At 70.3% G+C, this 21,793-nt stretch overlaps 1 protein-coding gene across 13 annotated transcripts in view; it reads left to right on the top strand.

Moving 5' to 3' along the window:
- The window catches only part of PLEC (plectin), a 124,784-nt gene that overhangs the window by 34,209 nt on the left and 68,782 nt on the right, over nt 1-21,793 (top strand). For 4 of the 13 annotated variants that reach the window (XM_054018941.1, XM_054018939.1, XM_054018940.1 and 1 more), the window contains exon 1: nt 189-755. The exons of 5 other annotated variants lie outside the window; for them this stretch is intronic. In XM_054018941.1, the coding sequence (XP_053874916.1) occupies nt 233-755 (523 nt within the window). In that variant the 5' untranslated portion in view covers nt 189-232. Of the gene's footprint in view, nt 1-188; nt 756-4,759; nt 4,830-6,906; nt 6,998-7,817; nt 7,940-14,968; nt 15,064-21,793 lie in introns of those variants that run through there. 4 more of the 13 variants (XM_054018949.1, XM_054018951.1, XM_054018944.1 and 1 more) reach the window with 4 other exon arrangements.

The following is a 21,793-nucleotide window of genomic DNA, read 5'->3' as shown; positions in this document are numbered from 1 at the left end:
TCTGCGCCCCCCCCCCCCCCCCCGCAGCGCCCATATCCGCGTGTGTGTCACAGCCAGGGAGTGAGCGGGCACCCCCCCCCATGCCTGAGGAGGGGTGGAGCTGCTGCCACTGGCCCGGCTGCTCCGGCTGCTTGGTCTGAGCCAGGCCTGGAGGGAGGCACGCTGCTCCGGCTGCTCTGCGGAGAGGGTTGTTCCTGGCCGCGTGCTGCCCGTGCCCTGCGCCGTGCCCGCCATGGTGGCAGGGATGCTGATGCCGCTGGAGCGGCTGCAGGCCATCTACGAGCTGCTCTTCCGCGAGGGCGTCATGGTGGCCAAGAAGGACAAGCGGCCGCAGAGCTTCCACCCGCAGCTGCCTGGCATCACCAACCTGCAGGTGCTGCGGGCCATGGGCTCGCTCCGGTCGCGGGGCCTGGTGCGTGAGACCTTCGCCTGGCGCCACTGCTACTGGTACCTGACCAACGAGGGCATCGGCCACCTGCGCCAGTACCTGCACCTGCCACCCGAGATCGTGCCCGCCTCCCTGCAGCGCGTCCGCCGCCCCGTGGCCATGCCCATGCGGCGCCCCGTTGCCGGCCCCCGGGTGCAGACGGTGCCGGGCCTGGTCAGCTGCCCCCCCAAACGCCAGGCGGGCGGCGAGGAGGGCGGGGGCTCGCGCCAGGCGTACCGCAGGAGAGAGGAGACCCGGGAGCAGCACGTGGAGGCCGCCTCAGCAGGGGGAGTGTCCAGGCCGGCCCCGGAACCCAGCCCTGCCCCAGGTTAGCAACCCACCCCTCGCTGGTGGGGAGGGAGCAGCGTGCTGGGGGGGGGGGGGGGGGCATGGGGCTGGGTCCTGCCCCCCACGGGGAGCAGCGCCGGGCGGCGGGGGCGACTGCATTCATTCATTCGGGTGTGGGGAGCCTGCAGCCGGAGAGCTGGCGCCGGCTGTGTTCTGAGCGAGTGGTGCGGGGGGGCAGCATGGTCCTGGCTTTCTTGGAGGGGGGGTTCCCCTCTGCTGGCCCCTGGGGGGTGCTGGCATAGGGATGTCTGAATGCCGTGGGGGGCAGGGCTGCCCTTAACCCTTTCCCACCCAGTCTGTGCGAGGCGGGAGCTCTGGCTTGCCCTGCCACACGGGGGGTAGGGGGGGATAGGGACAGACGGACAGCAGGCCGGCTTCCTGCACCCCCAGCCCCCACAGGCGGGCCCTGGCATACCAACAGGTGCAGGGCCCTGTGCTATCCTTGGCTGTCCGTTTCCTCGTCCTCCTCCAGCTGCTCCGTTCCGCTGCCAAGGTCAGAGGCTGTGGAGACCAAGGCAGCCCCAGGGAGGGGGACCCCGACTCCCTGCCTGTGGGACCTGCTGCAGGCAGCGTCTGGGGAGAGCCCTGGGGGTGCTGCTAGGCAGGGTTCAGGGGCTTTGTCCGGCTTGCCGCAGGCCCTTCAGGGCTGGGGGATGGCCGCACTTAGGCACTGGGGGGTGGGTGAGTCCAGCAGCTGCTGGCGCTCTGACCGTAGGGCTTTTGGCACGTACGTGGGGGGTGGGCAGCGCAGGGTCACGCGGCGGGGCTGAGGGTTGTGTCTATCCCAGCAGTGGGTGCCCGCCCAGGGACTGCTCCCCGAGAATGTGCCCTCGGCCCACGAGTGGCACAGAACTGCAGGTGGGGGTCCCAGGCCGGGAGCGCGTGCTGAGTGGCTGGGGGATGGGCTGGGGCCGGTGGCTTGGTAGGTGTGTAGCCTGTCTGGGCTAGTGGGCTAATGCCACAGCTGGTCTGCAGGAGGGGGTGCAGGCGTCTTACCAGCCAGCGAGGGGCAAGGCCAGTGCTGGGCGGTGCCGGGTAGTCCTGCCTGTTCTCACGCTAGGGCTCCGCCCCCCTCGCCACTCCCCCCAGCCAGCATGTGCCCTTGACCTCGCCCGGTGGGCGCATGGGGCAGGCTGCCCTCCCTGTTCAGGGCCCATCCCTTGGGCTAGCTGCAACCCCCTGCTCCTGTCCAGCCAGGTCCCAGCTCGGTGGCAGGAGGAGACGGGGCAGAGGTCATGGGGGACGAGGGCCTTCAGGGGACGGAGGAGGGGCAGGAGAGGGGTGCTCCCTTCTCAGGGTGGGCATCTGCCAGCCTGGGGCTGCAGCGAGGGGGGTGAGGGGCATGTTTGCACCACCTGGGGCTCATCCCCGCCTGCGGCGCGTGCTGGAGACCAGACCCACGTCCGAGTGCGGGGCCCAGGGCAGCCCCCCAGCTCGCTGGTGTCCTGCTGCCCCATCCCCCTCCTGCCCCGCCCGAGGTAGGGGCTTGCCCTGGCCAGGGGTCCCTGCACCATGCGGCGGGGCGGGAGGAGGAGCAGCTCTGCCCGAGGCCCGGCCCTGCTGCTGCGTCTGGCCCAGCGCCAGCTCCAACTTTCCACCAGGAAACGCGCCGAGCTGGGCAGTTCCTGGGGCGTGAGTCAGATGGAGCGCCTGGGCCTGGCCCTGCGCTCGGGGGGGGGGGGAGAGAGTTGGCTGGGCCTGCTCCCCCTCACCCCGCCCCGGCTCTGGAAGGTAGCTTGCCCCGCCCCGCCCCGCAGCTGCTCTGCTGGGACAATGGGGGCATTGTCCAACAGCTGCCGGCACCTTCCCCACCGCGCTGAGCCGCTCCCTCTGTCCTGCCCCACGGCTGTGCCCTGAGCTACCACGGCTGTGCCCACGCCCCTCTGTCCTGCCCCACGGCTCGGGGCTGGGCTCCCCCTGTCCCATGGCTGTGCCCATGCCCCTCTGTCCTGCCCCACGGCTCGGGGCTGGGCTACCACGGCTGTGCCCTGGGCTACCATGGCTGTGCCCACGCCCCTCTGTCCTGCCCCACGGCTCGGGGCTGGGCTCCCCCTGTCCCATGGCTGTGCCCAGTCCCTCTGTCCTGCCCCACGGCTCGGCCCTGGGCTACCATGGCTGTGCCCACGCCCACCTGTCCTGCCCCATGGCTCGGCCCTGGTCTCCCCGTCCCACGACTGTGCCAACCCCCTCTGTCCTGCCCCACGGCTCGGCCCTGGGCTCCCCCTGCCCCACAGCTGTGCCCACACCCCTCTGTCCTGCCCCATGGCTCAGCCTGTGCCCAGTCCCTCTGTCCTGCCCCACGGCTCGGCCCTGGGCTACCACGGCTGTGCCCACGCCCATCTGTCCTGCCCCACGGCTCGGCCCTGGGCTCCCCGTCCCACGACTGTGCCCACCCGCTCTGTCCTGCCCCATGGCTCGGCCTGGGCTCCCCCTGTCCCACGGCTGTGCCCACGCCCCTGTGTCCTGCCCCACAGCTCGGCCCTGGGCTCCCCCTGCCCCACAGCTGTGCCCTGGGCTACCACGGCTGTGCCCAGTCCCTCTGTCCTGCCCCACGGCTCGGCCCTGGGCTACCACGGCTGTGCCCACGCCCCTCTGTCCTGCCCCACGGCTCGGGGCTGGGCTCCCCCTGTCCCATGGCTGTGCCCAGTCCCTCTGTCCTGCCCCACGGCTCGGCCTGGGCTCCCCCTGCCCCATGGCTGTGCCCACGCCCCTCTGTCCTGCCCCACGGCTCGGCCTGGGCTCCCCCTGCCCCATGGCTGTGCCCATGCCCCTCTGTCCTGCCCCACGGCTCTGCCCTGGGCTCCCCCTACCCCACAGCTGTGCCCACGCCCCTCTGTCCTGCCCCATGGCTTGGCCCGGGCTCCCCCTGCCCCACAGCTGGGCCCACATTCTTCTGTCCTGCCCCACAGCCCTGTGCTCTCACGGCTGTGCCCACACCCCTCAGTGCTGACCCATGGCCCTGGGCTTCCCCCGCCCCATGGCTCTGCCCATGCCCCTCAGTGCTGACCCATAGTCCTGTCCCTCCTCTCTGCTTGCTTCCTGGCTGTGCTGTTAACCCTTTGCCTGGCGCTGATGCTGTGCAGGCGGGCGGGCACTGGGGGGAGGGTTGCCATGGGGAGGGCAGGGAGCTGGACCCAGGTGGGTCTCTACCCCCAGCCCAGCTCCCTGACTGGGGAGGGGTGAGAGCGGGGCTGGAGCTGGCCTTTTCCGGGGGCCTTTCGCAGGGCAGGGGGCTCCTTCGTGCTCTCCGTGGCCTGGCCTTGGCAGGTGTGGGGAGAGGGGCTCCGGCGTCTGGGACCCTCTGGTTCAGCACGAGCCCCAGGGGTCTGCTCCTTGCTGAGATCCCCGGGGCAGGTGGGGAGAGGGCAAAGCGCCAGGCTCGGCACTGGGTGCTCCAGGACAGCTCGGACGGGGGCTGCCCTGGGGTGGAGTGTGCTGGAAGGGGACCAAACCCCTCTCCTGAATCTGCCCCGGCTCCAGCCCTCAGTAGCACAAAGCCCCAGGCACTGCCCCAGGCCCCCCATCAGCGCCCGCTGTGCCCAGCTGTCCGCGGCTGCCCCAGGGCTCGTAGGAGCTGGGTCCTCAGCGAGTTGCTCCAGCCCCTCAGGTGCTGTGATTCCCACGCGCTGCCCTGGCAGGCCGAGGCCGCGCCGTTCCTGGACATGTGGAAAGCCCCTGGGGCCCGGAGCCGGAGCCGGCGTCCTCAGGCCCCCGGCCGCTGGTGCGGAGCAGAGGGGCTGAATTGCCGAATGCCACAAGAATCCTGGCCGCTCCTCGCAGCAGCTGGAGTCGATTTGGAAGGCTGGGGCGGGAGCCTGCGGGTGGGCTACCGGCTGCCAGGCTTTGGCAAGAAGAAGAGGAGGGGAGGCCGAGCCCCTGGTGCATCCTGCGGGGCAGGCGCTGCTGGGACTTGCTCCGGCTGCAGCCTGGCAGGAGGGGGGTGTGACGAGCGGAGCGGAGCGAGGAGCAGAACGGGAGCCCCAGCGCCGCAGCAGAGCCATGGACTGGGAGGATGGCAGGTATTTCATGGAAGATCTCATCCAGCAGGGCCAAGGTAGGAGCCTGGGGCCGCCTGCCCGGGGAATGGGAGAGTGGGTCCTGCCCTGCCCCCAGCCTATGCCCCCCTGGGCCTCAGGCCAAGCTCCCCTGGCTGCGCTGGTCTCTCCCTGCCTGTGCCAGCAGCCCCCTCCCTCTGCACAGTGCTGGGGGGGCAGAGCCCTCGCTGCCGGCTGGGGGCTGTGAATGGGGATGGGCCCTGGCCCACTGTACCCAGCCACGCTAACGAGCACTAGTGACTCCCGCTGGCCTGGCCTCGCCCACGGGGTGCCTGGGCCACCCATCGCCTGCCCCGTCCCCCCGAGGGCTGGCTGGCTGGCTCCCGGCGACGGGCCTGACCCGCCTGTGGCTTTGGGCTGGGGCACCGGAATCACTCGGGCGGGGGCCAGGCAGAGCCGCCCCCCCCTTCCAGCGAGTCCGGGCTCTGTGGCTTTGGGCTGGGGCACCGGAATCACTCAGGCGGGGCCCCCCCACACACACACCCCCTGGCCGGGCTCCCCGGCATCCCAGCGGCTGCGTCTGGCTGTCAGGATTTGGCGCTGTAGTTTGGGGCTCTGCCCAGAGCCCGTTCCGGGGCTGAGGGATCCAGTTCCGGTTCTTCTCTTGTCCTCTGGTTAGTCAGTTGCAGTGAAAGCCTGGGCTAGAATTGGGTGCTCTGCTGGATTGGACTCGGGGGCACTGGGGTCCTGCCCCTGCGCTGGTCACCTGGGGCTGGGCTCACGGGCGTTTCCAGGGACACCCAGCGCCCCCACCTGGCCCTGCGGGTCCAGCCCCTCGGCAGGTGGCGGCTCAGCCTGGTGGTGCTTAGTGGCTTCTGAAGGGCTCGGATCTGGGTGGTTGCGGGGTCGTTCCCTGAGCCCAGTGACGGGCAGGAGGCACTGGATGGCGGTGTGATGTCGGGTGGGCACTGCGGTTAATGCCCCATGCCTGCGTGTGCGGGGTTCCCCAGCTGGAGGCAGCGGCAGGAGTGTTGCTGGGGGGCCGGCGTCTCTCCTGTGCCCAGGCCTGCCCCGGGGGGACTCTGCTCACCCAGTGATGGCTGGGCCTGGGGGGCAGCAGGGGGGGTCAGAGTTGCTGTCTTGGCTGAGACCCTGGGGATGGAAGGTGCAAACCAGGCGCTGCTCTGCGCTGAGCTTGGGGGCACAGCGTCTGGGATGGGTGAGCTGTGCCTGAGGCTTTGGGCGTGGATCCAGAGGGCATGGGTTGGCTCGGCCTTGCAGGGGTGGGGGCATCTGCTGGGTGGGGTCAGAGGGGCAGCCCGCCAGGGAGATGCTGCTGTGGGATGAGCCCTAGAGCCATCCCGTTGCCTGGATTGGCCCTGCCCCTGCTCTGCCAGCTCCCTCCCGAGATCCCCAACCCCCTTGTCCCCCGCTCAGAGGTGAGGCCTGGGGGCAGTTTGCCGTGGGGAGGTAACAAAGCCGCGAACCCTGCAAGGGCTGCTTTCCCCTGGGGCTCTGACCCCCGGTGACCTGGGCCGCAGGCCTGGCCAGGACCCGCCCGTGCTCGGGGCTGGCAGCACTGGGAAGGGGGTGTTGAGTACCCGCCGTGGGGAGGGCACTTTAGGGGGTGGGGCAGGCCATGCCTGCGACTGTTCAGCCCCAGGCAGGTGCCAGTGCAGGTCGGGACGGTGCTGGCCCCAAGGCCCCTAGTCGCTGGCTTTGCCAGGCAATGCTGCACTCGGACCCCTTTTTCCTGCCGAGTGCTCGTCTGATGCTGCTGACCGGGCTGCCAGCCTGTTACGGGCACAGGCCAGCCGGGCCCAGGGCGAGCGGGCGCTGTGAATGGACAAACGCTGTGTGGGATGGGCCCGCAGCCCCAGGCATGGCAGAGCCCCTGGTACGGGGTTACTCCTGTTTCCCGTCTTGTGGGTGGCTGGGCCCCTGTACTGCGGGCTGGGAGATCTCCAGCCATGGGCCTCTGGGGGGCTGCAGCCGGCCCCTCCTCCCCCCTGCGGCTGGGCCCCGCTGCTGTTGCCATGTCATGTTCTAACTCGGGAGGCATGACAGGTTGTGCGGGGATATTTATAGCCCCCCGCTCCCTCCCCTTCCCCATGGGCACAGGGCTCGGACGGCTCTGCCGCAGTGTGGGCTCTGTGCGGTGGGCTCCTGCCCCCTCTGTCCCATCCCGGGCCGTGGAGAAGCTGCTTCCCCATGAAGATCGTGCCAGGTAGGGGCCCAGGGCCTCGCCCAGGTGTTTGCCCGGCTCCCAGGTGCCCGCTGGGCTATTTCCACCCAGCAGTTGGGGTTATAAAAAGCCCCCCGCGGATGCCCGCTGTGAGTGATGGGTGCTGAGCAGTGGGGCGGCTGGGGCTAGTGGAGGGGCAGCCGGGTGCCCATACCTGCCCCTGGGGGGCTGTCCATGCAGTGGGGCTCTGCGTCCAGGGGCTGGGGGGCTGCCTGGGGGGACAGGTCCGGCTGGCTGGGCTGCATGTACAATGAAGGGGAAGGGCCCAGGGGGCTGGGTGCCCTAGGAGAGGCAGTTCCCCACTAGGGCAGGGAGTGCTGGGCTCTGGGCCAAGGGGTCCCAGACAGGGTGGGGTCCGGGTCCCAGCTGGGGTGGGGCACTGGTCCCTATGGGGATGTGGGGTGCTGGCTGGGGGAGGAGGGGTTCCCATGGGGGGTGCTGGGGGTCCTGGCCGGGGGAGGGCGGCGCTGGTCCCCCAGAGGGGGGCAGGGGGTCCCGTGGGGCAGGGAGGTGCTGGCCGGGGGAGGGCGGCGCTGGTCCCCGAGAGGGGGCGGGGGGTCCCGTGGGGCGGGGAGGTGCTGGCCAGGGGAGGGCGGCGCTGGTCCCCGAGAGGGGGCAGGGGTTCCCATGGGGGTCCCGTGGGGCGGGGAGGTGCTGGCCGGGGGAGGGCGGCGCTGGTCCCGCGGGGCGGACCGGGCGCCGCGGGGCGGGCCGAGCCGCAGTGCGGGGCGGGCCGGCGCAGGGGGCCGGGCCAGGAGGCGGCCGGGCAGGATCCGAGGCCGGCCGGGCGGGTGCAGGGAGCCGCAGCCGGAGCCGCTCGCCCCGCGGCCATGGACGCCCCCGCCGGCCCCCTCCCCTGGCTGGTGGCCGGGGCCCACGGGCTGGCGCTGCTGCTGGCCTGGCGCTGGCGGCGCTGCGCCCCAGGTGAGAGCGGGCCGAGCCGAGCCGGGCCGGGCGGGGCCGGGCTGGGCTGTGGGCGGCCGCTTTCCCCCGCCCCCCTGCCAAACACGGGCACGTGTGCGCCGGCTTAACCCCTGCGTCGCCGCCGGACTCCTGGGTTCTTTCCCGGCTCGGGGGTGGGGGCAGTGGGTCGGGGCCCTGGGAGCGGGTTGCCTGGGTTCTCTCCCGGATCTGTTCCAGGCTTGTTCTGTGTCCTTGGCAAGTCATTTCCTTTCCCTGCGCCTCAGTTTCCCCAGAGCAGCAGGTGCTGCTGCCTTTGCCCTGCGCGGGCTCAGATGTCCTCATTTCTAAAGGCTTCACCGCAGCTGCATCGTACCCACCTGAGCGGGCAGAGGCAGCCCTGGTGCTGAGTCCTCCTGGGATGTAGGCGGCGGATGGGGTCCGTGTCTGGATCTGTGCCACGGGAAGCGTGAGGCCGGGGAGCGGATGGGGTCCATGTCTGGATCTGTGCCACGGGAAGCGTGGGGCCGGGGAGCGGACGGGGTCCGTGTCTGGATCTGTGCCACGAGCAGTGTGGGGCTGGGGAGCGGACGGGGTCCGTGTCTGGATCTGTGCCACGAGCAGTGTGGGGCCGGGGAGCGGGCGGTGGACCAGGGTCCGTGTCTGGATCTGTGCCACGGGAAGCGTGGGGCCGGGGGGCGGACGAGGTCCGTGTCTGGATCTGTGCCACGAGCAGTGTGGGGCCGGGGAGCGGGCGGTGGACCAGGGTCCGTGTCTGGATCTGTGCCACAGGAAGCGTGGGGCTGGGGAGCAGGCGGCGGTGGCTGGCTGGGTGTGTGGGGAGCTGGTGCCAGAGCGGTGCAGGGCACCCCGGGGAAGGGAAACGGCTGCAGAGCCCCGGGGATGCTGTGGTCCCTGGGGAGGAGCTGCGGCTGGTGCCAAGCCAGGTGCGGTCTGGGGGCTGTTGTCCTGCCATTGTTGGGCTTTGAGAGTAAACCAGGTGGGACAGCTGCTGGCTCCAGATCTGTGCAGACCCCCAGTCTCTGCAGGGCTGGCCCCACTGCCCCAGCCAGAGGAGCTGAGCGCCAGGCTGCTAGTGAGTTTTGCCACGGAGCTCTTACACGCCAGGGCTTTTCTGTCCGGGGTGTGTGTGTCTGTGCTAAGGGCCAGCCCGCCCCCCGCATCGCTCTGGGCCCAGTCCGGGGCCTGTCTCGTCCTGGGTGAGCTGGTGACCAGGTGGCTCCGTGTAAAGGCAGCAAGAGGCGTCTGTCCCTAGAGGAGCTCTGTCTCCTCCACTCAGCCCTTGCCGGGGGGAGCTCCCTGGCGAGTTCTTCCTTCAGCTGAGCCTGTGGGGTGTGGGGGAACCGGGGGATGCTGCCCAGCGGGGGGACCAGGCGGGGTGTCCGGCTCAGCTTGGGGGTCTGGTTGGCAGGTGCTTCCCTGGCTGGATGTCTGTGAGGATGGGCCATTGCTGGACTGGTGTTGGGCTGGCCTGCCTCGCCGCCACTGCATTGCTGGGTTGCCTTTGGCGGCTGCCCAGGGCCCACTTGCTGCAGGGCTGGGCGCAGGCTCGGGGGAGGGAGGCCTTTGGTGACAGACAGAGGGTTGAGTGCTGCGTTTCTGGGGCAGTGGCGTCAATTGGGGAGAAGATGCGCTCCCTCCCCCCGGCTTGGGGGTCGCTGGCTGGCAGGGCGCTCGGGGTGAGGCTGGCTGGGGGACGGGCCGCAGGCTCTGGGGATGCAGAGCGAGGCTGTTCTCTCTGGTCACCCTGCGAGCTGCAGCTCCCTGGCTCCAGCCTGCCCGGCCTTCCCGTGGAGGGGTGGGGTGTAGGTGTTCACGAGAAGTCTCCAGCTGCCGGGCGGGTTCCCAAGTACCAGCTGTTGAGGCTGGCGGCAGGGCTGCGCTGACGGGGTTATTTTTATATGAAACTGATGCTGGTTCTCGGAACAATCCCCCTCCCCCCCCCCGCTATTGTCTTCTCTACCTGCTGCCCTGGCAGCTCCTGCCAAGCCCCCCTGGTTTCTCTAGGGCTGCCCCCCTATGGCACCTCCCTTTCTCCCCTGCACCTTTGTGCCAGAGGCCTGGTGTTTACAGTACATGCCGTCCCTGGCTCTGGGCAGAGCTGGGACCGGGCGGGGTCACCCGCTTTAGAGGCTGGAGCCTGCTTCCTCCTGGCAGAAATGGAGGGAGCCCCATTGCGGCCCCTCTTCCTCCAGACCCCCTGGCCATGGGTCCCTCGGGATAGCTTGGGGGGCGGACGATGCTGGATGGGCTGTGAGGGTCCCTTCCCTGTAGCTGAGCCCTTGTGCACCTGTGGCAGGCCCCTGCCCCGCCCCGCCCCACTCCACCCCATAGTTCTCTGCCTGCCAACGGCTGGCTCTGGGGGCTGTGGGGCCAGGTGCATTGGAGGCACTGGGGACAGGGGCAGGATGGTGGCACATGCCCTGCCCCCCAGCAAGGGAACTAGCTGGTGCCGGATCTCCCCCCGCCCCCCCGGGCCGTTTCCAGGGCGTTGGCTGTGGTTTCCGTGGAATCCGTGCAGGGCATTCCGGGATGTCCCGCTGCCTCCTCTGGTGGCGGGCGCTGGCCCGCGTTGCCATGGCAGCAGCAGCTCTGAGGGCCCACACACGAGTGTTCAGGAAACCACAGTCTGGTGCTGCCCCCCTGCAAAGTGGGGCTGGGCGGGGGGGGGCGGCTGCCGCTTCACTGCCCTGGCAGGCGCCCAGCAGGGCTGGTGGGGGGGAGAGGGGTTCCATCCTCCGGCAGCGCCACGAGGGACTCTGCCTCCCCAGGCGCTGCTGTCCGCGCCCAGGAATGCCCCCGGGCACCTTGACGGCAGGCGGGGCCTGTTCCCAGGCAGAACAGGGCCCATGTCCCTGGCACAGGGCCATGCCTGCTCAGAGGGCATCTCACTCCACCCTCCACGCCAAGGTCGCACCTGCCAGCGCCTGTCATCTCAGAGGGGCTTTAGCAGAGCCCTGGAGTGGGACGGGGCTCATGTCTGTCCCCCCCACACGCACACGGGGACTGCAGGCCGCCTGGGATGGACCCCACAGCAGGGGGGCCTCTAACCTTGGCCTGTAACTGCCTCCTCTCAGGTGGTCTGCGCTCAGGACTCCTGGGTTCTCTGCTCAGCCCTGCTCCCCACACCCGGCTTGGTCAGGTTTAACACCCCCTCCCCCCAGTGAGCTGCCGCGGCGTGGGAGTGTGGGGGGCTGGGTGGGGAGAGCCCAGCCTCCTGTATTATATGTCCCTGGAGCAGTGGGGGAGCTGCCCTGTGGCATCTGCAGAGCCCCACCCCGTGTGGGGGTATTTTTAGCGCCAGCGTCTGTCTGCGTCCCACAGGGGGAGGGTGTTTGTCCTGGATGCCAAAACCCAGCCCTGGGCACGGTGACTGTAGCCCGCCCTTCCTGCCGTGGGGCACAGGCCTGGGGGCTGTGGTTCACGAGCTCTGCCCGCCCCTCCTGGCGCTGTGTCAGCGTCTCCCTGGCGCCTCTGGCCACCGAGCCCCATGCCCAGCCGCAGGGGCAGCTCCAGGGATGCCCCAGCTCTCCCCATTGCTGGCTGAGCCTGGCCCTGTCTCCACCCTGTCTGGACGTGGCTGCCCCGAAAGGGCTGGGCTTGGCGGGGGGAGGCTGTGCGGTAGCCTGATTCCCAGGTGCTGCTCTGGGTCTGGCCCCAGGGCTCTTGCTGCCGGCCTGGGGCAGGGGGTCTGTCCATGGGCTGCCCACATCTGAGCAGGCCAGAATGCTGTGCCTGGAGGGCCCCGCCCCTCTCCGTCTGCCCCCTGTAGCAGGGGAGGGTTAGCGGGCGCAGCCCCCAGCCCCATCTAGCCCCATGTCCCACAACACCAGCATGAGCCGTGTCGGGGAGGAGGCAGGGCTCCCCCTAGCAGCCAGTTCTGGGCCAGCTGGCCCATGGGCAGCCTCTTGCACTAGCAGTGCCCGGCCCATGCCCTGCGGGGGGGGGGTCGCTCTCAGTCCCTTCACTGGGTCTCCTTCGCCAGAGAACTGTCGAATTCCTGCTAAGCTCTTGGCCTCACTGGTGGGTTGTGGCAGGGAGTTCCGCAGACCAATTGTGCCGGTTGGAGAGGAGGCGTGCGAGTGGTGGGGAGGATGTGTGGATGAGTTGGGGGGGCACAGAGCTCCGGAGGGGTTGTTGATGAGGCGGGGGGGGCACAGAGCTCCGGGGGGGTTGTTGAGGGGCGGGGGGGCACAGAGCACCGGAGGGGTTGTTGATGAGGTGGGGGGGCACAGAGCTCCGGAGGGGTTGTTGTGGGGCGGGGGAAGAGGAACGCTGTAGCTAGCCGAGCGTGGCGGCTGTTGTTTGTTTGGGCTCTGTTCCGTCGCTAAGGCAGGCTGGAGCCGCATGCGACAATGAACGCGCGGCCGTTGTGGGCGGGGAAGGCCCCATGGGACTCTTGGGAACCCCCCTCCCTCCCCAGTCAGCTTTTCCACTAGCCCCCCCATGGCCGTGAGTGCCAGCTGGGGCTGGGAAGGGGGAGCTGGCCGGGTCTGTGACTCACCAGCTGCGAAGAAAGGAAAGGAAATGGCAAAAGGCTGCGGTTTGGGCCTGGGCTGGCAGGTCCTGCCAAGGGAAACAGCCCCTGTGCCGAGCTGGGAGCCAGGAACCTCCGCTCAGCTGCCCCCGCTCCCTGGGACCCGCTCTGGGCAGTGTCTCCTGCTGCCCCCGGGGAAAGCCTGGGGAGGGGCAGGGGCATCCCCTGTCAGGAGAGGCTGTGGCTCAAGGCCCTTTGCCAGCTGGGGGCTGAGGCGGGGGGGGGCTCCCTTCCCCTGCTGCGCCAAGGGGACAGACTGGCTGAGGCGTGTAAAAGGAACAACCCCTCCCAGGACACTGCAGCCTGTAAGATCCAGAACCATCTCCTGCCTCCCACCAGCAATTAACCGCAGCCCGGCCCACCCGGAGCTCCTGCCTTATCTCTGCTCCACAGATGGGACGGGGCTGGGCCGAGGTCACACGCAGAGCTGGGAACAGAACCCAGGAGTCCTGCCCCCACAACCCTACACCCCACTCCCAGGCCTGCAGCTGGCAGCTTCCCCTGTTCCCTGTGCTAAGGCGTGGGGACGAGGGCCCCAGCCGCATGGGGAAACCGCCAAAGACTTGGAGCCAGCCTGGAGGATGTTCCTCCCTCCCCGCTGCAGGACATGGGCTCCTGGGCTCAGCCCGGCGCTGCCAGCCTCCCACGGGTCCCACCTAGCGCATCCCTTGCGGTGCCCGGGGGGGGGCTGGCTTGCCTTGCTGGTCTCTCTAGCTCCCCCTCCCCCCGCTGCTGCTGGCCCTGGAGATGCTCTGGAGATTGGCAGGGACCCACTGCCCTCGGGGGAGAGTCCTGCTGGGCCTAGGGGGGCCAAGCGTGGCCCTGAAAACCCCTGCAAGGCAGGGCCCGTGGGCTGTACCAATGGCATGCGGCTGTACTCACTGGCCCCACTGCTAGGGGGCTGCCCGGCGCCATGCAGGGCCATGGGGCAGGCTGTGTGCTCTCTGCTGCTCTGAACAGGGCCTGGGGCTGCCAGGGAAGACTGACTGCTAGTGGGCACTTGGTCAGGCAGGGCCCCGCTCCTGTGGGGAGCCCCATGCGTGGTCCAGGGCGTGCTGGTGCTGGGTGCTCCATGGGCAGGGGGGATCCCCTGCTGTGGCCGTTCGGTGTGGGGGGTGCTGCCCCTCAGAGCAGTACTGGGGAGGGGGTGCCGATCTGCTGGTGTGGGCGCAGTTCTAGCAGGGAAAGGTGCAGTCTCCCAGCATGGCGTGGGCCCCTCCCCGGGCGATCCGGGGCTGCCTCTGCAGGGGGGTCGTGTCGGCACGCGGGTTCAACCTCCTGGCGTGGGCAGGCCTGAGGCTGCGGCCGTCCTGGGGCAGGGCTCGCAGGGCACCGGGAGCTGGCCGGGCTGTGGCTGGCGGCCAGGGGGCTGTTGTCACCAGCTGTCCTGTGAGCTCTGGCTCGGGGGAGTCCCGGGAAGCTCTGGCCCTGTCTTGAGAGCCATGGGCTCTCCTCCGATGAGGTAACGGGAAAGGGAGCCAACAAGGAACGTGCTGAGGGCTCCCCTCGGCGCTGGGCTCCTGGGCTCTGGCACGGGGCCACGGCTCCGCACCCTGGGCTCCCCACGCACACGCCCGCAGCCTGACGGCTCTCAGCCCCTGCAGCCAGTTCAGCCCCCGGCCCTGCCCGCTGGATACAGGCTAGGAAATGGGGAGGGGGGGTTGTGCACCAGATGCTGGGGTGGCTGGAGTATTGCTCCTCCCCCGAGCGGGGGGGGGGAGGGGGGGCTTGGTCCCGGGCTGGGGGAGCTGCTGAGGGGGCTCAGGCCTTGGCTAGGGCAGCTTGGGCTTGGGTTGGGGGTCTGCTGGGGGTCTAGTGGGGGGGCTTAGAGGTGGGCTAGGGGGGCTGGTCCTAGGCTAGTCACCCCCCTGAGAGTGGGCTGGGGGGCTCCAGGGCAGGGGGGATGTTGGGGGGCTCCTGCGGTGGTCGGTCCCGGGCTGGCGGGCTTCAGGGCGGTCATTCCCGGGCTGGGGGACTCTGGGGGGCTCAGTTCCAGGCTGGGGGGGTGTTGGGCGGCTCCTGGGTGGCTCGGTCCCGGGCTGGGGGGCTCCCGGGCGGGTCGGTGCCGGGCTGGGGGGGGGGATGTTGGGGGGCTCCGGGGGGGGGTCGGTGCCGGCCTGGGGGGGGGGATGTTGGGGGGGCTCCGGGCGAGTCGGTGCCGGGCTGGGGGGGATGTTGGAGAGCTCCGGGCCGGGGGGGGGATGTTGGGGGGCTCCGGGGGGGGTCAGTGCCGGGCTGTGGGGATGTTGGGGGGGTCCCGGGCGGGTCGGTGCCGGGCTGGGGGGGGGATGTTGGGGGGCTCCGGGGGGGTCGGGCCCGGCGGGGCTGGCTCCGCGCTGGCGGCTCCCCGGCCGCTCGGGGCTGGGCCAGGCAGGGGGCGGGCGCGGGCGCGGGGCTGGGCGGCTCCTGTCCCAGCCCGCGGGCGGGCGGGCGGAGGAGCAGCGCAGCGGCATGGCCGGCAGCCCGGACCCCGCGTCCTCCGTGGCCGCTTACTTCGCCTACAAGCGGGCGGTGCTGCGGGGCTCCGAGTGGCTGCTGAGCCGCAGCTCGGAGCGGAGGAGCTACCTGCACCGGCGGCTCTGCTGCGTCGGTGGGTCCGGCCGGGCGGTCCGGGGGGCGCAGGGCTGGGGGCAGTGATGGGGGCAGTGAGGGGTGGGGTGCAGTATTGGGGTGGGGAAGGAGGGGGTGCAGTGCTGGGGAAGTGAGGGGCCGGGTGCAGTGATGGGGGCAGTGCCGGGGCGGTGAGGGGCCGGGGTGCAGTGATGGGGCAGTGTCGGGGTGGGGAGGGAGGGGGAGCAGTGATGGGGAAGCCGGGGCGGTGAGGGAGGGGGTGCAGTGATGGGGCAGTGAGGGGTGGGGTGCAGTGATGGGACGGTGAGGGACGGGGTGCAGTGATGGGGCAGTGTTGGGGTGGGGAGGGAGGGGATGCAGTGCTGGGGCCAGTGCTGGGGCAGTGAGGGGTGGGGTGCAGTGACGGGGGCGCTGGGGCACCCCCGGACCATCGCTCCTGCCACTAGACTCGGCTGTCCCCAGGTGTGTGTGTTTCTGAGCTCAGCGGACCCAGCGCCCGCTTTCAGGGCAGCGAAGGGTTAATGGTTTGGGGGCGGGGCTTGCCGTAGCCCCGCCCCCTGTCGGGCTCTGGGAAGGGCCTGCCGGGGTAACAGCGACCCTTGAGCCAAGCGGTTGAGCAACGTGCAGCCCCGCCCCCGCCAGGTGCCCTGGGAGGCTGGCAGCCCCTCCCCCCTGCAGCACAGGTGCAGGCTGATCACACGCACACCTTGCTGGCCCATCCCCCCATGCACCCCCCCCCCCTCCCAGGCCTGGGGACGGTGCCTCAGTCCTCTAGGGCGGGCTCCTCGTGGGGCCCGGGCACCTTGTCTGCGGGCAGGGGACGGGGGCTCCCCGGAGCTGAGATGGGCTTGTGATTCCCCGGCCTTCTAACAAAGCTGCCAGCCCCAGAGCACTGCCCCGAATCGGCCCTGCTCCCCGGCCGGCCGGGGCAGGCGCCTGGCGGGTGACCCCGGTTCTCCTACTGCCTGGGGCGTCTGGGCCCTGCCCCGCCCGTCCGGCGCTGCTGGGAGCGGGGCCGCGCAGGGCTGGGTGTGGAGCCGTTTACCGCGCTCAGCCGTTGATGTGTCTGTGGGGGACACCCCGGCCCCTCATGGGCCTCGCCCGGGTGACCCTGGGCTGGGTGGCCACAGCGAGGGAGGGGAGCGGCAGGCAGGTGTGTCCAGCGGGGGGGGTCGAAGTGCCTCCCATGGGGGTGAACCTCGGGGCCCCGCAGGCTGGCGTTGAGCAGACGTGGCGGCTGGCAGTGAAGCCGGCGTGAAGGGACACTGCTGGGCCCTTGAGCTGCACCACTCTGGGAAGCCAAAGTTACGTTGCTGCTCTAAACCCCCCACCGGCCTCTGGGCTGCGCCTGCTCCCGCAAGGACCCTGGGTCTCTGCCCTCCAGACAGGCAGGAATGGGCGAGCCTTTCCTGCCGTGGAGCGCGCCCCCCGCTGACGGCCCAGGTGTGCCCTCCCGATGCCCGGTGCGCCCCCCGCTGACGGCCCCAGTGTGGCCCCCCCGTTCCCAAAGGCTGCTGCGGTGCGGGGCGCTGGAATGAGACCCCGAGCAGGACGGGGGCAAAGGGGCCCGTGGGAAGCGAGAGACCTGCTGTCTAGTACTACTGCTCTGGCATCCCCCCAGCACGCCTGGCCCCCTGCACTCCCGGGCCGGGGGCATCACAGGCTGCAGCCAGCCTCACACACGGCCTCTGACATCCTGCTGCTGGGAGCTGCGGGCTCTGCCCGTGCTTCGGAGCTTGGGCTGCTGAGCAGGGCACCCGCCTTGCTCTCCCTGGGGTGCTGCCGCCGGGGGATCCCGCCCACAGCCAAGAGCAGCTGCCCATGCCCACGTGTCTGGGGCCTGCAGTCAGACCGTTCCCACCCTGCGATGTGAGCCCTGCCCCGCAGGCTGCCCCGGTGCTTCCTGGGAGCCAAGACCTGCCCCCCCCCCTCCCCCCCAGCCTGTGGCCTCAGATCTCCGGCCTTGCCCCCCTGGCAGCCTCTGCCCCTCCCCGCCTGGCGCCTCAGATCCCCAGCCTTGCCCCCCGGCGGCCCCCGCCCCCCCGCCTGTGGCCTCAGATCCCCAGCCTTGCCCCCCTGGCAGCCCCAACCCCCCCGGCCTGCAGCCTCAGAGCCCCGGCCTTGCCCCCCTGGCAGCCCCAACCCCCCCGGCCTGCGGCCTCAGAGCCCCGGCCTTGCCCCCCTGGCGGCCTCTGCCCCTCCCCGCCTGGCGCCTCAGATCCCCAGCCTTGCCCCCCTGGCAGCCCCAACCCCCCCCGGCCTGCGGCCTCAGATCCCCAGCCTTGCCCCCCTGGCGGCCCCCGCCCCCCCGCCTGTGGCCTCAGAGCCCCGGCCTTGCCCCCCTGGCAGCCCCAACCCCCCCGCCTGTGGCCTCAGCTCCCCAGCCTTGCCCCCCTGGCAGCCCCAACCCCCCCGGCCTGCGGCCTCAGAGCCCCGGCCTTGCCCCCCTGGCAGCCCCAACCCCCCCGGCCTGCGGCCTCAGAGCCCCGGCCTTGCCCCCCTGGCGGCCCCCGCCCCCCCGCCTGTGGCCTCAGAGCCCCGGCCTTGCCCCCCTGGCAGCCCCAAGCCCCCGGCCTGCGGCCTCAGAGCCCCGGCCTTGCCCCCCTGGCAGCCCCAACCCCCCCGGCCTGCGGCCTCAGAGCCCCGGCCTTGCCCCCCTGGCAGCCCCAACCCCCCCGGCCTGCGGCCTCAGAGCCCCGGCCTTGCCCCCCTGGCAGCCCCAACCCCCCCGGCCTGCGGCCTCAGAGCCCCGGCCTTGCCCCCCTGGCAGCCCCAACCCCCCCCGGCCTGCGGCCTCAGATCCCCAGCCTTGCCCCCCTGGCGGCCCCCGCCCCCCCGCCTGTGGCCTCAGAGCCCCGGCCTTGCCCCCCTGGCAGCCCCAACCCCCCCGCCTGTGGCCTCAGCTCCCCAGCCTTGCCCCCCTGGCAGCCCCAACCCCCCCGGCCTGCGGCCTCAGAGCCCCGGCCTTGCCCCCCTGGCGGCCCCCGCCCCCCCGCCTGTGGCCTCAGAGCCCCGGCCTTGCCCCCCTGGCAGCCCCAACCCCCCCGGCCTGCGGCCTCAGAGCCCCGGCCTTGCCCCCCTGGCAGCCCCAACCCACCCGGCCTGCGGCCTCAGAGCCCCGGCCTTGCCCCCCTGGTGGCCCCCGCCCCCCCGCCTGTGGCCTCAGATCCCCAGCCTTGCCCCCCTGGCAGCCCCAACCCCCCCGCCTGTGGCCTCAGAGCCCCGGCCTTGCCCCCCTGGCAGCCCCAACCCCCCCGGCCTGCAGCCTCAGAGCCCCGGCCTTGCCCCCCTGGCAGCCCCAACCCCCCCGGCCTGCGGCCTCAGAGCCCCAGCCTTGCCCCCCTGGCAGCCCTGGCACTAGACTAGCTCGTACCCCTGCGCGGGAGGCCCTGGCAGGGAGGGCTCTGCTACACCCATGGTGGTTTGCATTGACTGTTCTTTGAACACTTCACTTCCAGACAGCATTGAAGGCTGATGGCTGGCACGTTTTTCAGGCTATATTTTCAAGGGAATTCAGTATTGTACTGAAGGTCAGATGGCTTTTAACTCTTACAGACTAAACTACACCTAGGAATGGGTGAACATCTCTACCTACCTTGGCTTGCAAAAGTAATTTTTCCAAGCCTTTTTCTTCTGACTGCAACCCATTTTCCCCACCTCCCTGATTGAACTGAAAAGAAAATGAGGTCTCGTACCTAAAGAGAATCCGGTGCTAATTATTAGGAATAGAAAAGTCACCTCTTGCCACGTTCACCCTGCTCGTGCCATTAGAAGACAGCTGAAATGGATATCCTGTATATTTATGTATGGTGTGTATAAACTCTGCCACGCCGTGCCCTTGCCCCCAGCAGGGGGAGCATGTGGGGGGGCTGACACCTGCTGCGTCTCCCAACCCCTGGGTCCTGCCTCCGCAGCGGGACGAAGGGGGTCTCAGCCCAGGAAGCTGGGGTGGGGTCTGTACCCAAGGCCTGGGGGAAGTTTCTGTGCCCAAGGCTGATGGGAAGGATCTGCCGTCCCGGCACAGCTGCCCCTACTGCTGGTTGCCCCAGGAGTGGGGAGGGGCAGGTGGAGCAGAGGGGATGTCCCAGCCCCACGAGCAGGGTCTGCCCTGCTCTGAGCCCGTTGCTGTCTCTCTGACACTGCCTCTGCCCAGCAGCAAAGGCCAGCTCGTGGGCTGCCACTATCCTGGGCCAGTGCCTGCCCCCTCCCAGCCTGCAGCCACCCCACATGCCCAGACTCCCTGCCAGCAGCCCCTCCGTGCCAGGGCACAGGCCAGGCCGCAGTGTGGGCTGGGGAGGAAGGGGTTGTAGTGGGCATACGGGACAGGAACTATGGAGTGTAGGGGTGTTGCTGGTGTAATGGGGTGGGGTTGGCACTGGCTGTATTGGACTGAATGGGGGCTGTAGCACACTGGGAGGGCTGTCTGGCTGTAGCGGGGGTGTCTGGTCTGTGGGGTTATCTGGCTGTAATGGAGGTGTCTGGTCTGCAGGTCTCTCTGGCTGTAGCAGGGATTGTCCAAGTGTAGCAAGGGTGTCTGGCTGTAGCAGGGGGTGACTAGTCTGCAGGGCTCTGTGGCTGGAGCAAGGGGTGATTGGTCTGCAGGTCTCTCTGGCTGTAGCAGGGATTGTCCGAGTGTAGCAAGGGTGTCTGGCTGTAGCAGGGGCTGACTAGTCTGCAGGGCTCTGTGGCTGGAGCAAGGGGTGATTGGTCTACAGGACTCTCTGGCTGTAGCAGGCAGTGTTGGGGCCTGTGACTGGGCTGCAGGGGGGTGGCTGCCGGGGCAGGCGCTGGGTTGACAGAAGCAGTAGGCTCAGACCCCACCCCCATGTCCGTGCCTGGCTCTTGGTGGTTCTCAGCCTGGACTCTGCCCTCAGGGCCGGGGGACGGAGCAGCTTCTCCTGAGGCTCTGGGCGCAGAGCTGGGCCCTTGCAGTGTGATTCACGTGGGATCCAGCAGGGGGTACTCTGTGTCTTCCCGCTCCGCGGGAGCCCTAGAAATTCCCCCCTCGCTGCCCTCTCCAGGGTTCGCAGGGACCTGGCCAGCTCCTGCGATGGGGCAGGACCCTCTGTGCCAGGTGTTGTACAGACATGGGGTGAGCACCCCAGCTCCCTCGGCTGGGTCGAGCTGCACCTGGCCTGGCACACAGAGAGGTGTCGGAGGGGGACAGCGAGGGTGTTTTGTGGATGTGTCCGGCGGGCGCTTTCCCGGCATGAGGGGCAGCCGGGAGAACCTGAAGGGGCTTGTTGGAAGGTGTGAGACGTGGGCAACGGGGGTTGGCCTTGTGGGCAGGGGTGCCAGCGCGGGAGAGGCGACGGGCAGGACCTGACACTGAGACCGGCTGTCTGATGTGCCAGCGGAGGCTGCAGAGGGTCACGGGCCGCGTGGGGGCTGGGAGACCTGAATGGGCCGGAGCCAAGACTGTGGTGCGGCCAGTTGGAGTCTGTGAATCCAGCCTGGGGGCTCCGCTCTGGCTCCGTGGGGTGTGTGTGTGTGTGCTGGAGTCGGGGGGAGGGGGGCTCTGGTGAGATGAGGCGGTGCTCAGACAGTGATCAGCTGATCCCTCCTGGCCTTAGACGCTGTAACCCGCTTGGTCTCCTCGCCCCAGGCTGGCGGGTGGGTGGCTGAGCTGTCTCAGGCTGTGACTGGGCTGACCCGGTGCTGCCCCCTGCCCCCATGGGGTCTGAGAGGGGGCAGCCCCTGGGGCCTGCCCTGCCCTGCCCCTGTCCGTTACACAGGGAGCCAGACACAGCAACAGGGAGAAACAGGAGCAAATGCTGCCACCACTATCCCGACCTCCACAGCGCCTCCTGCTGGGAGCCCCCCACACAGCCAGTGCCCTGCCCCGCCCTGCCCCACAGCGCCCCCTGCTGGGAGCCCCCCAACACAGCCAGTGCCCTGCCCCGCCCCGCCCCGCCCCCACAGCGCCCCCTGCTGGGAGCCCCCCCCACAGCCAGTGCCCTGCCCCGCCCCGCCCCCACAGCGCCCCCTGCTGGGAGAGGCTGGGCTGGAGTTGCTGGGAACTGCCCCCCAGCCTGCGCCCTGCCCCGACCCCAACAGCGCCCCCTGCTGGGAGCCCCACCACACAGCCAGTGCCCTGCCCCGCCCTGCCCCCACAGCGCCCCCTGCTGGGAGCCCCCCCACACAGCCAGTGCCCTGCCCCGCCCTGCCCCCACAGCGCCCCCTGCTGGGAGCCCCCCAACACAGCCAGTGCCCTGCCCTGCCCCGCCCCCACAGCGCCCCCTGCTGGGAGCCCCCCAACACAGCCAGTGCCCTGCCCTGCCCCGCCCCCACAGCGCCCCCTGCTGGGAGCCCCCCAACACAGCCAGTGCCCTGCCCCGCCCTGCCCCACAGCGCCCCCTGCTGGGAGCCCCCCACACAGCCAGTGCCCTGCCCCGCCCTGCCCCCACAGCGCCCCCTGCTGGGAGCCCCCCCACACAGCCAGTGCCCTGCCCCGCCCTGCCCCCACAGCGCCCCCTGCTGGGAGCCCCCCCACACAGCCAGTGCCCTGCCCCGCCCTGCCCCCACAGCGCCCCCTGCTGGGAGCCCCCCCACACAGCCAGTGCCCTGCCCCGCCCTGCCCCCACAGCGCCCCCTGCTGGGAGAGGCTGGGCTGGAGTCTCTGGGAGCTGCCCCCCAGCCTGCGCCCTGCCCCGACCCCCACAGTGTTGTACTTAAAGTACTGCACAGGATCTTTTCAGGGGGAATAAGACAAAACGCCACATTTATTAGTAATACATGTATTCACTAAC

This window comes from Malaclemys terrapin, chromosome 2 (assembly GCF_027887155.1).
Source record: "Malaclemys terrapin pileata isolate rMalTer1 chromosome 2, rMalTer1.hap1, whole genome shotgun sequence".
Taxonomy (NCBI): domain Eukaryota; kingdom Metazoa; phylum Chordata; order Testudines; family Emydidae; genus Malaclemys; species Malaclemys terrapin.
The sequence above is the reverse complement of the archived record's forward strand: the minus strand, read 5'-3'. Positions and strand labels throughout refer to the sequence as shown.